Raw genomic sequence first — 15698 nt, 5'->3', positions numbered from 1 at the left:
AGAAAGAAAAATACTGTACAACTTCATTTATATGTGGAATCTAGAATTTAAAAAAAAAGTTGGGGCACCTGGGTGGCTCAGTTGGTTAAATGTCTGCCTTCGGCTCAGGTCATGATCTTGGGGTTCTGGGATTGAATCCTGCATTGGGCTCCCTACTCAGTGGGGAGTCTGCTTCTCCCTCTGCCCTCCGCCCCCCAGGCTTGTGCTCTCTCTCTCAAATAAATAAAGTCTTCAAAAAAAAAAAAAAAAAGTCAAACTCACAGAAACAGAGAGTAGAATAGTGTTTCCCATGGGCTTGGAGGTAGGGGAAATGGGCAGATATTCAAAGGGCACAAACTTCCATTTACAAGATGAGTAAGTTCTGGGGATGGAAAGTACAGTACGGTGACTATAGTAAATAATACTGCGTTGTATACTTGAAATTTGCTACAAGTATGGATCTTAAGTGTTCTGAGCACACAAAATGAAAACAAACAAAAAATCCAGGCCGAATAGGTTAAACTAATTTGAGGTGAGGCAAATGCATTTCTCATTTATAATGTATACCAATGCCATTTTACTTTTTAAAAAGCTGACAGTGGTAATTTTGTAAAAGGATTTCAGGCCACATTAAAAAGCCTGAAAATTCTAATAAAAACATGAATAAATATCCAAACCACCCAACATTTGAAGGAATTTTCCTATTTAGATAAACCAGTCATTTCACTCTTCAGTGCCACAGATCCATTAGTAAATGCGGAGTTCAGTGTAATGCACGTAAGACGCCGCTGCACATCATGTAGGATACAGAATGAGAATACTCCTGTCACCTAGCGCAGTCCCAGGCTGCACCTCTTGTCCCAACGTATTCGTCATGTCTCCCTGTGCTCCCAACAGCTCCCTGGTTTGGACAGGAGATTATAAAGTCTTTCATTCATAATCACCAACAACTGGAGATAGTCCTTCGACAGGTGAATGGGCAAACGACTCAGCAATAAAGAGGAAGGAACACAATGTCATGATGAGAGTCTCAAATGCACTATGAAAAGTCAAAAAAGCCAGTCTAAAAGGCCAATTACTGTATGAATCTGGGAAAGGTAAGACTGCAAGGTCAGAAAACAGACCAGGATGCAAAGAATATTCTTGAAGTAGTTGAATAAAATCATTTACTAGTCTTAAGAGAATTTCCCTAGAGATGCATGGCCTCACTATTTACAATCCCACCGCTTTGTGTTCATACCTGTCTGAATAGCCTGTGGTTTTCAGGATGGCGTCAGTATCTTTGATGGTCTCTTTTTTCCAGTAGGAATCTGAACTGTCATCCCAGCTGGAAAAAGAACTGCTCCTGAACTCCATCGGCTCGTCCAAGTACCTGTATGAAAGAGAGTGACGGTGACTTGGGAGACCTTACTGATGTCCTCCACACCGTACTCCCTGGCCCTTGAGGGTGGGAGCAGCCATGTGACTACAGCTGACCAATGAGACAGGAGCAGGCGTGAAGAGGGTCATTTCCAAGGCCTCCAAAGGGCCCGTGCTCAACTGGCCCAATCCCCCCTTCCCACGCCACATGGAAGACATGGTGGTGTTTTCCAGGTGCTATAGCCTTGGGCAGGAGAAGACTCCATCCACCAGGAAAATCAAGGTGCCACCCAAAGACCAGGTAATCTGGACAATCACCTGTAGCCTCAGCTGAACAAGTACACCACCACTGTGTTAAGCCTTCAAGATGGGGGGATAGTTGTCATTGCAGCATAACCTAGCCCATCTGGTAGCACATGATATCTTTGAGTGTCTTTACTTACATATTTTGCTTTCTTTGCGTCTAGTTCTGCCTCATTAGGTAGTCACAACAAAAACCCCATCCAAAACACCATCACCTTGTTGGCACTCCCTGCCATGTTAGCCCCAGCATAAGCCATCAACCCTAATAATAACTCCCAATTCCCACTTCATGTAAATGATGCTAATTAGCCTCCTCCTTGAGTCAGATGCACAGCTGTGGATGGCTGATCACTGGACCACTCTGCAGATGATCTTGCAGCCTGGAGCTTGGAGTGAACTTGATCTGTAAGCATCTCTGAGGAGATGCTGGCCTTCTAGATCAGTTTACCCTTTCATTAGCCAAGCATCACTGAGCAGGGCCTTGCTCAGAGAGCAAAACTCAGTGGCAGCTTTTGGTCCTGCGTGGTGACAGAGCAATTTTTGACCATGAGCAGCAGGGTTTGTCTGGAACACGACAGAGACTGATGGGTGAGGTGGATGTGCCATGGCTTCTCAGAATTCACAACAGCCTAGGATGGAAAACAGCCCTGCCAGATATGCACTCCTTTTAAAGGTGGGGTTCAAGACATTCAGAAGGGGCAGATTCCAAGGCTTGGTCCTGAGAAAGGAAGGATGATGCAAGAGGATGTAGAGGCTTTCAAAAAAAGTCACCCAGGCTTTCTGCAGAATAAGAAAAGGAGCACATGGGATACGTGGTGAGCACCAAGCTCCCATGTTGTAAGAAGTACTACAAAGACGGAAAGCTCGGGCAGTCAGAGGGGCCTGTAATCAAAGACAAATACAAGGGGCCAGCAGGAACCTTTGAGAACAAAGAGGCCAAGGGCCCAGATGAACTAAGATTTGGGGGGTGGAAATGTTAATAATGAACATACTCGTTTTCCTGGTTTAAAAAAAAAAAAAGGCAAGAAGGGATAAACTTGCTATTTGAAGCAGATGGTGTGACTTTACACAGATAATAGAAAGCAAGCAGAATTTCCAAACGTGGCTTCTGCCTTCTCTGGCAAGGTTGTCATTAAGAGCAAATCTCATCACACTGGTCCTCTCTCCTCAGGAAGGAAGACACAGGTGCAGAGCGGATCCGTGTGTCAGTGAGGAATGGGCCAGGCTCTCTCCATGGCTGATGGGGGGGTGAGCCCGGAGCCCTGGGCTCTCCTCTCTTGAGAGGAGACTTGGACAAGGAGACTTGAAGTGGTTCAGAGAAAGAGGGCTTCCAAAATGTGGGAGGCCCACTGGCCTGGAAAGTTACCTTTAATTATTTGAGAGACTTATTTGTAAGGGCCCAAGCAAAAGAATTAAGACCAAGTCAATGAGAAATTTAAAAAAAACACTTAGTAAGCATCTATGAGGAGCTGGTACTCTGCTAGATGAGGACACAGGGCAAGGAGACATACTCAGTCCTCGCCCTCATGGGGTGGCTGACGGGAGCTCAGAAACCCCGTGAGGTGTGTAAATAGAGGTATCATTCCTTATGGAGCTGCCCCTGGACCGGACGGCCATCTTGAGGAGGAGAGGGAGTGGAGTGTGGGTGGGGGGCCGCACCATCCCCTGGAGGATGCTGGGGGCAGGGCGGGAAGCACTGGACAGGAGGTGGTTGGAACTTCCAGACTCCTCACAACTCTGAGCTGTTGGGATTTAGGATTTTGTAGATTTAGTTGTCACTCCAAGGAAATAGTCTTCATCCGTGTAAGCCAAAATGCTTATTGTGGAATATAAGGGCATCGGAGGTTTTTGGTTTTTTTAAAAGATTTTATTTATTTATTTGACAGAGAGATAGCGAGAGAGAGAACACAAACAGGGGGAGTGGGAGAGGAAGCAGGCTTCCCGCAGAGCAGGGAGCCTGATGCGGGGCTCAATCCCAGGACCCTGGGATCATGACCTGAGCCGAAGGCAGACGCTTAATGACTGCGCCACCCAGGCGCCCCAGGGCATCAGAGTTTTCAATGACTGGACTATTGAAAATTCAGAAGGAGAGAGCCATTCTGCTAGGATCCTACTGATCAGCAGGAGCACCATGCAGCGCTCTGTGTGCTGGGGAGGCTGGGCGGGGCTCTCCATGTTCTGACAGATGCAGGAGGCAGGCAAGCACTCCTCCGGGGCATAGCCAGCTGCCCCATCAGGCCTCAGGCCCATTGGAGGATGGGCTGACTGACGACTGAGGGCTGTGGGACACTTGCCTGGCCTCAGAAACACAACAGCCGTCCCCGACATCCATATCCTTCCTTCCTCCCTCACTTAAAGATTTTATTTATTTGACAGAGAGAGACACAGTGAGAGAGGGAACACAAGCAGGGGGAGCGGTAGAGGGAGAAGCAGGCTTCCCGTGGAGCAGGGAGCCCGATGAGGGGCTCGATCCCAGGACTCTGGGATCATGACCTGAGCCGAAGGCAGATGCTTTAACGACTGAGCCACCCAGGCGCCCCTTTACTGACTTTCTAATGCTCTCATTTCTAGATCCTGGTTCTCAATGCTTGTCACTTGTATTTTTGCTCTCGCACTCTGTCTGCATCCAACTCTGAAGGTGTTCCTTACAACCCCTTGATGAAAGTACCCGGACAGCATGTATGAATGTGATTTATAGCTGCAGACAACTGTCTATCCCAGTGAAGGCCATGCTGGCTGCATGAGACTGAGCAAATTGTTTTAGTGTGATTATGCTGTACTCTGTATATAATTACACTGTTTATATCCTGAATATAATGGAACTCAATTTAAAAAAGCCCGAAGATATGGTGGATCTTATTTTTAATAGAAACAGCACTCTTTCATAATTCATGATGTTCAAGTTCTAATGGGCTAATGAATAATTTGGAAGCAGTGCAAGCTCTTCATGGAGCTAATACGCTGGCTCTCCCAGAGGCTGTGTCTCCTTTCCCTCAGTTGCCAGAGAACTAACAGTGTCCTTGTTCTACTAGCCGTGGTTACAACCCGAGCAGGGCTGGAACAGGCCCTCGTGCTTCTGGTACACAACCTGCAGGGGATGAGGACACGCCACGGTCTCTCTGGCGGGAGCCCACTAAGTGTGTGTGTTCTGTATAAAAACACCTGCTCCCACGTTTCAAAGCATAAGTAATTGTTTCATAGCAAGAAAGGCCTTAGGACTAACTCTTCTGACTAAGCTTCTGGAGAAAGAGAAACCTGAGGCTCCTGACAAAGGCAAGTAAAGGCCCCCGGGAGCCGATCAGGGACCTGGAGCCAGTGATGTTCTCCAGAAGTTTCTCAGGGCCCATCCCATGGATAACTTCACTTGAATCCGTATCTTTGCAACTTGGCTGCCAAGCAGCAGTGCTGATTTAACTTGAAATTTCTTTACTTTTCTATGCTTTCATGTGCAGGAGGTGCTAATGAGCAGTGAAATGATAAGAAAAGTGTGGAGAAGCCACATGGGCAAGGGTGGAACCCGCATCACCTAGAGTCTCCTCTGACCAAGACCCACTTGCTCATTTAAGAGTGAATCTGATGGGGCACCTGGGTGGCTCAGTCGTTAAGCGTCTGCCTTCGGCTCAGGTCATGATCCCAGCATCCTGGGGTCGAGCCCCGCATCGGGCTCCCTGCTCCGCGGGAAGCCTGCTTCTCCCTCTCTCCCACTCCCCCTGCTTGTGTTCCCTCTCTCGCTGTATCTCTATCAAAAAAAAAAAAAAAAAAAGAGTGAATCTGAAATGATCTGACGTGCATGCAGCTCTCAAATCAAGTTAGAAATTTCATTTTATCCCATAGAAAATGTATTTAAATACATTTAAAAGGCATGCTTTGGGAGTGACCTCTAAGGAAACCGAAACCTGGCGTGTTATACAGGTTACTGACAGCAGGCCAAGAGAAATCCCCACCTCTGTTTCTGACAGCACTGACAGAGACCACCACTAAACTACTCACTTTTTTTGGTAAAATATCTGGACTTGAAATAATGGGAAGCTATGCGAGAAGAATTTTTTAAGGATAGTACTAACCTATGAACTTTGAAGAATGTATCTCACGGGGTGCCTGGGTGGCTTAGTTGTTAAGCATCTGCCTTCGGCTCAGGTCATGATCCCAGGGTCCTGGGATCGAGCCCCACATCGGGCTCCCCGCTCAGCGGGGAGTCTGCTTCTCCCTCTCCCACTCCCCCTGCTTGTGTTTCCTCTCTCGCTATCTCTCTCTCTGTCAAATAAATAAATAAAATCTTAAAAAAAAAAGAATGTATGTCACGACCGGCTTCTAGTTAGTATTTTTTTTTTTTTAAAGATTTTATTTATTTATTTAATTGACAGGGAGGGAGAGAGAGAGAGACAGCGTGAGAGGGAACACAAGCAGGGGGAGTGGAAGAGGAAGAAGCAGGCTTCCGGCTGAGCAGGGAGCCCGATGCAGGGCTCGATCCCAGGACCCTGGGATCATGACCTGAGCTGAAGGCCGTCGCTTAACTAACTGAGCCACCCAGGCGCCCCTAGTTAGTATTAACATGTTTTTGTACTGGCTGTGTATGTGACGTGTTTGTCCACTTCATATATATGGAAACCCTGGAAGCCTACGTAACTGCCAGTCAACAGTAATGCCCTTCCTTCTAGACGTGAGCGGTGGAGCCCGTTACTGATAGGCACACATTCAGTTTTCCCAAACTCCAAACCTGAAGGTGGCCCTCAATGTGTAAAGTATCTAAAAACAGTAATTAAACATTTTGACTGGGTCACATGTCTCTTGAACTGAATTTCTGTATCATAATAGCAACTAAACATAACACGAATAATAGGCCCTATTCCAAACACTCCATTTGCATGAACTCATGTACCCACCCCTACAACACTGTGAGGTAGATACCAGTATCCCTAACTTACAGATGAGGAAGCTGCAGCACAGAGAGGCTGAGTAACTTGGCCAAGGTCACACAGTCATTAAGCAGCCCAGTCAGGATTCGAACCCAGGCCGTCTGCACTGGAGCCTACACTCTTAGCGCTGTGCTCTCGCCTGGTGCCCACCTCCAGTTAACAGCCCAGGGGTATGTGGTGCCTTTTTAGCAGTCTCTCCCTGTGCCGGTCAGGTTCTCAGAAGAACCTCACAAAGGGAGTCGGGTCAGGTTTAAACTTGTTCTCCCTGCCCCTCGGGCCCCTGAACCTGAACCACGGCACTCAGCCACGGTCGGCTTCACACTGGAGTCAGGCAACTTGTCCCCACCTGATGGTGAACACTGCTGTGCCGGAAGTCAGCTGGCCCTGGGAGCCTTCAGAGAGCACACTAGCGTTTTCCATGAATCGATACGCACACACAGTAGTGTTTACTTAAGATTCCGTCCTGCCAGCTGGAGACTCCAGAAGCGGGTATTCTGAAACAAAAGGATCTGGACCTCTGGGATCTTGCTTTATTTCTCCAATTTCACATTTAGATAAACATAAATTCCTACCTCTCATTTTAACTCTCGGTTGATGATTTTTATTCTCAAACATCTTAGTATTAGCAAGCATGGTCCACTTGTAACTGTTTCCCCAATTTTTTTCCAAAGGACACCCTTGACTCCAGCTAAAGCTTTTAAAAGCAATGAAATAAACGCATTTGTATGTGCTCCTAATGCAAATAAGCGAGTAAGTCCACACTTATCACTGCTCTCAAGACAACACTTTAAGGTAGATTTTTAGCAGATTACCTTGAGCTGGAAGTAAAATAGGAATCATCATTGTCATCACTGTACTTCTTTCTGGGTTTTGCTATGATTGGTGTTTCCTGTTCAATGGTCTGCATATCTGAAGTCACGGAATGTGAAATACCACTTGAGAAAACAGAGAATAAAATGGGAAAAAATTACATTCGTTTATGAAGACACTTGTGTTCACCAAAGAATGAACTATTTATTTATTTATTTAAAAGATTTTATTTATTCATTTGAGAGAGAGAGACACAGCGAGAGGGAACACAAGCAGGGGAAGTGGGAGAGGGAGGAGGAGGCTTCCCGCTGAGCAGGGAGCCCAACGTGGGGCTCGATCCCAAGACCCTGGGATCATGACCTGAGCTGAAGGCAGACGCTTAAAGACTGAGCCACCCAGGCACCCCTATTTTTTATTTTTTTTTTAAAGATTTTATTTATTTATTTGACAGAGAGAGAGAGAGAGAGCACAAGCAGGGGGAGTGGCAGAGGGAGAGGGAGAGGGAGAATCAGGCTCCCTGCTAGCAGGGAGCCTGATGCGGGGCTCGACCCCAGGACCCTGAGATCATGACCTGAGCTGAAGGCAGACGCTTAACGACTGAACCACCCAGGCGCCCCTGAACATTTTAATCTATACTCTCAGCAAAAACAAAAATGTATTAGTGGGGTTAAAAACATGAGCAATAAAAACAGTACATATATTTTTTGGCATCAGCATTGAAAAGCCTTAGTGAGGACTGGAACGAATTACACAAAATACAGTCACACATATCAGTTCTGTCTGTGGCATCTGCTTAGCAACAAGTCAGGCCTATTTCCTTTTTTTTTGAGACTCAAATTTGGAATTTTTCATGCTGTGTTGACTATGAAAGGAAAAAATTGAAGAAAGGAAGGAATCACAAAAAAATGCTTTTCAAGCTGACGTTAATAAGGAAAAGCCATTCGCGATCAGCAAGCCGGTTTAAATCCTGGAAGCCACATACCTTCTGCAGTTTCCAAATCCCATGCCAAGTCTCTCTGATTCTATCTTTTTTTTGCCACTCATGTTCACCTTCTCGTCCTTTTTCATTTGAATTTCGAGATCCTTATAGGCTAATCGCAGTGATGAAACGCTGCCAGAAAAACCAAATGCTCCTTAATTTAGCTTTAATTCTGTTTTCTCAGGTTAAAACACTAAGCAAAATTAAACACATCGCTTATAATTTGAGCTTCGTGCTTCTTTCCATAATTAATAAATAGGAAGGCAAATTGGCATTTTGTTCCCCCCAAAGGTCTTTATTGAGTAGATGCTCAAGAAAATTTGAATGCGTTTAAAGCCACTTTTTGTTGCTGCTGATCCTACCTTACTGTTCTAGTTCATATCAGCTATCACCATATGATAATGGTTTATACCACCTGCTACATAATAACATAATATATACTGAAATTATGTTATATAGGATAGTAAAAAAGCAGAATTCCTTATGTGGATTAATATTTTATTTATACTTCTACATTACATAGCAAAAGTATAAGGTTAGTCTCACTGGTTTGCTTGGTTTAAGTATATGCACACACACACACACACATACTTAAATATATTTGACTTTACAAACAGATGAATTAAGAAGCAGTTACTTAATTGCAAAAGGATTCTTCAGAGGATCTCTATATGAGGCTTCTGAGAGCATTTAAAACTGTGCTACAAGCCAGACACTAATAATCTGCTTCTCAAACGCCTGTTACAAATGATGCACCAAAGGGGTAAAAAGAGGTATACAACACCGCCCCTGACTCCCAGATTTCTAAACATGTTATAAATACTTAATTTTTTGTAAAGAAAACTATGCCTGTATCAGCAATAACAAGAGTATTTTATATTAGTAAGACAGCAACAAAATATCGGGGTCCTGAAAAGTGCTGTACCTATTTTATCAGGAACTGTAAGCTATTATCCATTTTCTAAAATTGTGTAAAATGTCATGAATTCCTCGTAAGGCACTGTGTAAATTCCATAATAATATAAATACATTTCTCTGTATTAACAGGGAAAGACAATGATATTGCTTACTAGAAAAACATACTCAATAGAAAAAAAAATGCTTGTCTGCTGTTTTCTTCCTTCATAAGCAGGATTTGTTTTGTTTTGATCTGGCAGTTTGCTCTCTTTACTATTATTCCTACAGAACAGATTCTAGCAATGTACTCAATTTTATCACTCAGAAAATACATAATAGTTTTGAGTATACTTTTTGGAGGAAGACAACAATCTGTTGAAAATCATGAACAGATAAAACTGTAGCAACAGATTCTTCTGGAGAAGACGAATGGATGGGGAGAAAGTTTCTACTAGGGAGAGAGGAGATGGGAGAGCTTTCCTTCTCCGGATCTGACACGGGACTGGGTCTCTTGCCCATGAAAAGCATGCACTTGACTGCCCAGGCTTCTGGTAACACAGGGCCAGCAGCACTGATGGAATTAAGAAGTCAGGCCTCGGTGTTTCTCAGAAGTGCGGGAGCCCTTCCCAGTCCCGGCTCAAGGGAGGGCTTGCAAGCCACTCAGATCAAGCAAGGGAAGCAGCTCTGCCTCTTCCTACTCTCCCCACCAACTGTGCAGACTCCTCTGAGGGTGGGCCCAGGAACTGCCTGCCTGGAGGTGAGGACGAGGCTAGTACACAGTCAGAATTTCACAGGCTGATGAGAGAGAAACAGGCTGCTCCTGACAGTCTACTGAACTGAAATAACCATTCACAGCCATTAAAACATGAACTTGCAGAATACCCTTGTCAAATCTGAAGGATAAAACATGTACTTTCTCAGGCTGGCGCAGCCCTAATTTGGTGGAAATGGGCTGACCCGGGTCTGCAAGGGAGGGCAGTGTTTTGGACACAGTGGTATGGCTGTCCTGAGCGTGGCCAAGAAAGCTGTCAAAGCAGGTTCCCAAGTCAGATCCATAAACACCCCGGGGCCCACATCTCTGCATATATGCTGTACCCAACCGTCCTAATGAAAGCTACCAGTTAAGGCTGGTGTGCTAATCTCCATCCCCTGGACCCGCAGGGAGTGATGGGATCAGGCACTGGATTTTACACGCTCCAGGAAAACCACTCATGAGCAATCTGCACACAGCCCACTCCCAAACATCAAGAGAAGCAGTCTAGAGCCTCAGATTTGACCTTCCGCCCCATTCCCCAGGGTCAAGAACCTAGCCTAGAGAAATTAAAAGTGAGGTCTGTGACCGCTGGAAGTACATTTTACAGAAAGCATTTCAAACCATATCTAGCCTAACTACAATTTAGTGCTGCCCCCTATGTTCTTCGAACTGAATGACAAGGAGAAATAACTTCAAATTCTCCGGGCTTAGCAACTAGAAAGCCCCTTGGCAAACTGTTAGTATGAATAGTAAGAAAGCACACTGATTGAGCACTTACTCTGCACCAGGCACTGTCTGATGCACTTTGATGAGCATTAACTAAGTTAATCTTCAAAGCATTAAACCTCATAAAATAAGCATTATTATTTTCTTCATGATGCAGTCTATAGTAACTCAAGTCAAAACTGATAGAATACACATGAAAAGAAGAGAAAATACCATAAAAGTAAAATAAACACACATAAGAATAGGAACCCAAGCCAGCTCTCCTTTCTGTGTTGTGTTCACCCTGCTTTCTTCTCTCCCAGAGATCTTTTATACCCAGCACATGCACTCTCCAGACGGCCATACTGCTCTTCTGTTTCCAGCACAAACAAAGCCTCTCAAGAGCCTTCAGTGTATACTTACAGCCATTCTCTTGACTGGTCTCCTGGCTTCCAGTTTCTGCCCCATTCTGTGTGTCCTGATCTCACTACCAAACTCACCTTCCAAAATACACCCCCTTCATTGCAGTGCTCCTCTCAGATAAAATGTAAATGACTGGCCTGACTTAAAGGGACTCCACATTATCATTCCAATTTCTCCAATCCAGGCAGCCTCCCTCCCCAGCACCAAAAAATAAATAAATAAATAAAACACACAAAATTAAATGGCATCTAGAAAGCAAACCTCAGAGTTGTTTGATTAACAGTTTTATTCACTAAAAACACACTACTAGAACTAAGTTAAACTTACATTGATTCTTCCTTAGGTGCCGCCCCGGCCAGAAGGTCTTCCTGTTCCTTCATCTTATCTACAGCTTGGGCTTGTTTTTCAATTTCGTTAAAGCTTGTATTCGCCACTTTCTGGGCCCCCAAACTTCCTTTTTTGGCTCCAAGCTAGAAGATAGATAAAATTAGATTCTACCCAAACTGTCTGAAAGCTTTTGCAGCAACAGCTAACATGACTAAGGTTTGTTACCTGCCAGGCACTGTGACCTGCACTTTACATTCATTCTCTCACTTAGTCCTCACAACCCTGTCAAGCTGGCATTGCTACTAGCCCCAGTTCACAGGTGAGCAACTCAAGCTCAGGCAAGTTAAGTGACCTGACCAAGATCACACAGCCACGAGGTGACAAAGTGGCTGCCTTGGTGCCTGCCTCCAGAACACGAGCTCTACAGGGAATCGTGTTCTCTGAAAGCTCAGTGGACGACAACCCTCCAAGCCTCGAGTGAAGGCATCGCTTACAGAAATGCACACACGACAGGAAGTTCCATGGAGCCTCCACTGATTTTTTTTTTTTTTTTAATTCTGTCAACAGAAAAATGTCGTCGAATGCTCATTCTAGAAAATCTTCACTACGTCTAACATTCACCTCATTGCACAAAGCATAAGTTCTTTATCAAAGCCACATGTATTATACACAATATGGGAAGTGACAAAGGTGGCTTTCTCGAGAGCGTGGGCTGTTTTAGAGCCGAGCCACCAGGTATTTACACACGATACTCACTCCTCTTTTAGCTTGATTTGGTTTCTTTTTTATGATAGAGGACACCTCTGCCAAAAAATAAAAAATAGAAAGTCAGACCAATAGAAATATATAATTTTTCTATTTTTAGTGTATCTTTTAAAAAATCTTAAGATACACATATCATTATTTAAGAGACTGTAACATTTTCCACATGGGTTTGTCACCCAGAAGACTCAGGCATATGAGTGTATTTTACATTAGGAGCTTGGTTAAATGGAGTTTCTTGGTATTTCCAAGTAGTATCCAAACTCAGAGAAAATGTCTTCTGAATACCACACTGAAGAGAAATAAAGAGCCTGGCCTGACCCCATACACTGCTTTCTTCAGGAGCATTTTTTATGTATATTAGAACAAACTCTCTTATTAAGATCTGCTCTTCAAAAACTTTTAGAATTACTTTAAAATATAAAGTTAGCCAGGCATTATGTATACAACTAAAGCAGTGCTGTGCTTTTTCACCTTGACTTATATACAGATTTTATCGTATTAATCAATAAGAATTACAAAGCATTCCATTATTTTAGTAGCAGTACTTTCTAAATTGAACAAAAATATATGATGCTTTAAGATAGAGCTCCTTAAACATTGTTTTCTGGGTAAACTTTAATCATAGATTATATAGTCTATGTTTAAGAGACTCAGTAAGAATAAAATTTTAACTTTTATCTTACAAAGATGAGAATGTGCTTTAACAGGAAAAGGCAGCATAAAACCACAAACAACAAAAGATTCAAATTTAGCCCTAATGAGAATATAACATCATTACATTTCAAGTATGAAAAAGATATTTATGCAAGTTTTTCTTTCCAGCACCTCCTTTTGGATCCGTGTGGCAGTAGTCACATAATCGGCCCCCAACCTCCTACAAGGCTATTAACATAGGATGAAAATATCCAGAACATTTCTAATAGTTTAACTGTTTTTCACCAAAGTACTTGCTTTCCAATTAATGCCACGTAATATGCACTAATTTCAGAATATAATATCCTAATAATGAAACATTGAAGATCACTGTAAAATTAGAAAGAGAAAAAAATACTAGGAGTTCTTGAGTCAATGGGAATGACAGGGTTGCTCTGCCTTCTGCTCATGCTGGGAACATAAACCAGCACAGCACAAATGAGCAGATCAACAGCATCAGCAGCGACCTCATCCAGGTACACCAGCTGCTGCAATTCACGGGCCGCAAGCTGCCTAAAACGGAAAACACTTTTTTGCTCAATAAAATCTTATTAACAGATTAACGGTCATGATGCTGTATTAGTCTACAAAATCTAGGCAGAATGTAAAGATGGGATTCATTCTTTGTCTTAATGAATCTCACTCTTTAAATCAGAATAGAGAGTCATAGGCCTATTACCTGAAGCCCCCTTCGTTGGTGCATTAAGACCTTCCACGCTCGGTGCTTGTTCTGGTCCACCTGCAAGTTAAATATATGATATTAATGCAGAAAATATACTCATCAAACGTGCTTTTGAATATGTAATAAATTCTACTTTCTTGGTTCCACATATCTTACCCAATTTTGCCAATGATTGTTTTTCTGTCTAGCTCCATATTCTATTTTATCATTATAAGAATTTTGATTAAAAAAAATTTGATTTGGGGCACCTGGGTGGCTCAGTCGTTGGGCGTCTGCCTTCAGCTCAGGTCATGATCCCAGCATCCTGGGATCGAGCCCCGCATCGGGCTCTCTGCTCGGCGGGAAGCCTGCTTCTCCCTCTCCCACTCCCCCTGCTTGTGTTCCCTCTTTCACTGTGTTTCTCTGTCAAATAAATAAAATCTTAAAAAAAAAAAAAATTGATTTAAAAGTCCATTGAAATAGAAGTATACTTTTTATTCAGTTGCTTTATAGGATAAAAATGTTCGTGGTCTCTCTAATTGGTATCATTCAAAATTCTACCTTATGATCTGGTGTTTTAAAATAAACTGTTCTGAGATACCTAGTACATATGTGGATTAAACACCCAATATATGTTAACATTTGTAAATTCCAACACCAATCGTATCAGTGATAGAAACCTAAATTTCCAGGTGCCAGAAAAATCTGCCGTTTTCTACTTTGCCTGAAAAATTATTCTGGTTAGGAAACTCTATTATGTCTTCATTAAAAAAATCGTTTGTTATCTTGATTTTATTCCTTTAAAAATTAATAAACAAGGGGCATCTGGATGGCTCCGTCGGTTGAGCGTCTGCCTTCAGCTCAGGTCAGGATCCCAGGGTCCTGGGATCAAGTCCCGCTGAGCAAGGAGCCTGTTTCTCCCTCTCCCTGCCGCTCTGCCTACTTGTGCTCGCTCTCTCTCGTCAAGTAAATAAATAAAATCTTTGACAAAAAATGAATAAACAAGATGTAGTCTATTCAGGCGATGGGATATTACTTGGCCAGAAAACGGAATGATGTGCTGATACCTGCTACCACATGGACCACATGGATGGACCTGGAAAACATGATGCTAAGCTCAAGAAGCGGGTCACAGAAGACCCTACCTCGTAGGATTCCATTGATACGAAATGTCTAGAACAGGCAAATCCTTAGAGACAGAAGCAGACTGGCAGTTGCCAGAGGCTGGAGGCAGGGCAGAATGGGGGCTGATCGTCGGTACAGGCTTTCTCTGGGGGCTGCTGAAAATGTTCACACCTTGTGAATATACAAAAACCACTGAGTTCAACAGTTTAAAAAAGGGTAAATTTTATGATGTGTGAATTATATGTCAATAAAGCTGTTATTTAAGGGGCGCCTGGGTGGCTCAGGCGGTTGAGCGTCTGCCTTCAGCTCAGGTCATGGTCCCGGGGTCCTGGGATCGAGCCCCGCATTGGGCTCCCTGCTCCGCGGGAAGCCTGCTTCTCCCTCTCCCACTCCCCCACTTGTGTTCCCCCTCTCACTGTCTCTCTGTCAAATAAATAAATAAAATCTTTAAAAAAATAAAAAATTAAAAAAAAATAAAGCTGTTATTTAAAACAGGGCAGGCCTGACAAAGGTTTAGAGGAAACATACTGGTCTTACTTTTTATAAATAAATAAATAAATAAATAAATAAATAAATAAATAAATATTTATAAAGTTTTACTTATTTGGGGCGCCTGGTGGCTCAGTGGGTTAAGTGTCTGACTCTTGATTTTGGCTCAAGTCATGATCTTAGGGTCGTGAGATCAAGCCCAATGTTGGGCTCCGTGCTGAGCATGGAGCCTGCTTAAGATTCTCTCTCACCTTCTCCCTCTGCCCCTCCCCGCTTGCGTGCTCTCTCTCTCTCTCAAAAAAAGATTTATTTGGGGGTGCCTGGGTGGCTCAGGCAGTTGAGCGTCTGCCTTCGGCTCAGGTCATGATCCCAGGGTCCTGGGATCGAGCCCCGCATCGGGCTCCCTGCTCTGCGGGAAGCCTGCTTCTCCCTCTCCCACTCCCCCTGCTTGTGTTCCCTCTCTCCCTGTGTCTCTCTCTGTCAAATAAATAAATAAAATCTTAAAAAAAAAAA

General features: G+C 43.6%; 1 protein-coding gene across 2 annotated transcripts in view; it reads right to left on the bottom strand.

Annotated features, from left to right (window-relative positions):
• The window catches only part of ARFGAP3 (ADP ribosylation factor GTPase activating protein 3), a 51696-nt gene that overhangs the window by 13231 nt on the left and 22767 nt on the right, over window positions 1-15698 (bottom strand). For both annotated transcript variants that reach the window (XM_021687781.2, XM_044915777.1), the window contains 6 exons: window positions 13590-13649; window positions 12209-12255; window positions 11453-11595; window positions 8350-8478; window positions 7370-7492; window positions 1220-1351 (listed from right to left, as the gene is read on the bottom strand). In XM_021687781.2, coding sequence (XP_021543456.1) covers window positions 1220-1351; window positions 7370-7492; window positions 8350-8478; window positions 11453-11595; window positions 12209-12255; window positions 13590-13649 — 634 coding nt within the window. The remainder of the gene's footprint in view (window positions 1-1219; window positions 1352-7369; window positions 7493-8349; window positions 8479-11452; window positions 11596-12208; window positions 12256-13589; window positions 13650-15698) is intronic.

This window comes from Neomonachus schauinslandi, chromosome 5 (assembly GCF_002201575.2).
Source record: "Neomonachus schauinslandi chromosome 5, ASM220157v2, whole genome shotgun sequence".
NCBI classification, from domain to species: domain Eukaryota; kingdom Metazoa; phylum Chordata; class Mammalia; order Carnivora; family Phocidae; genus Neomonachus; species Neomonachus schauinslandi.
The sequence above is the reverse complement of the archived record's forward strand: the minus strand, read 5'-3'. Positions and strand labels throughout refer to the sequence as shown.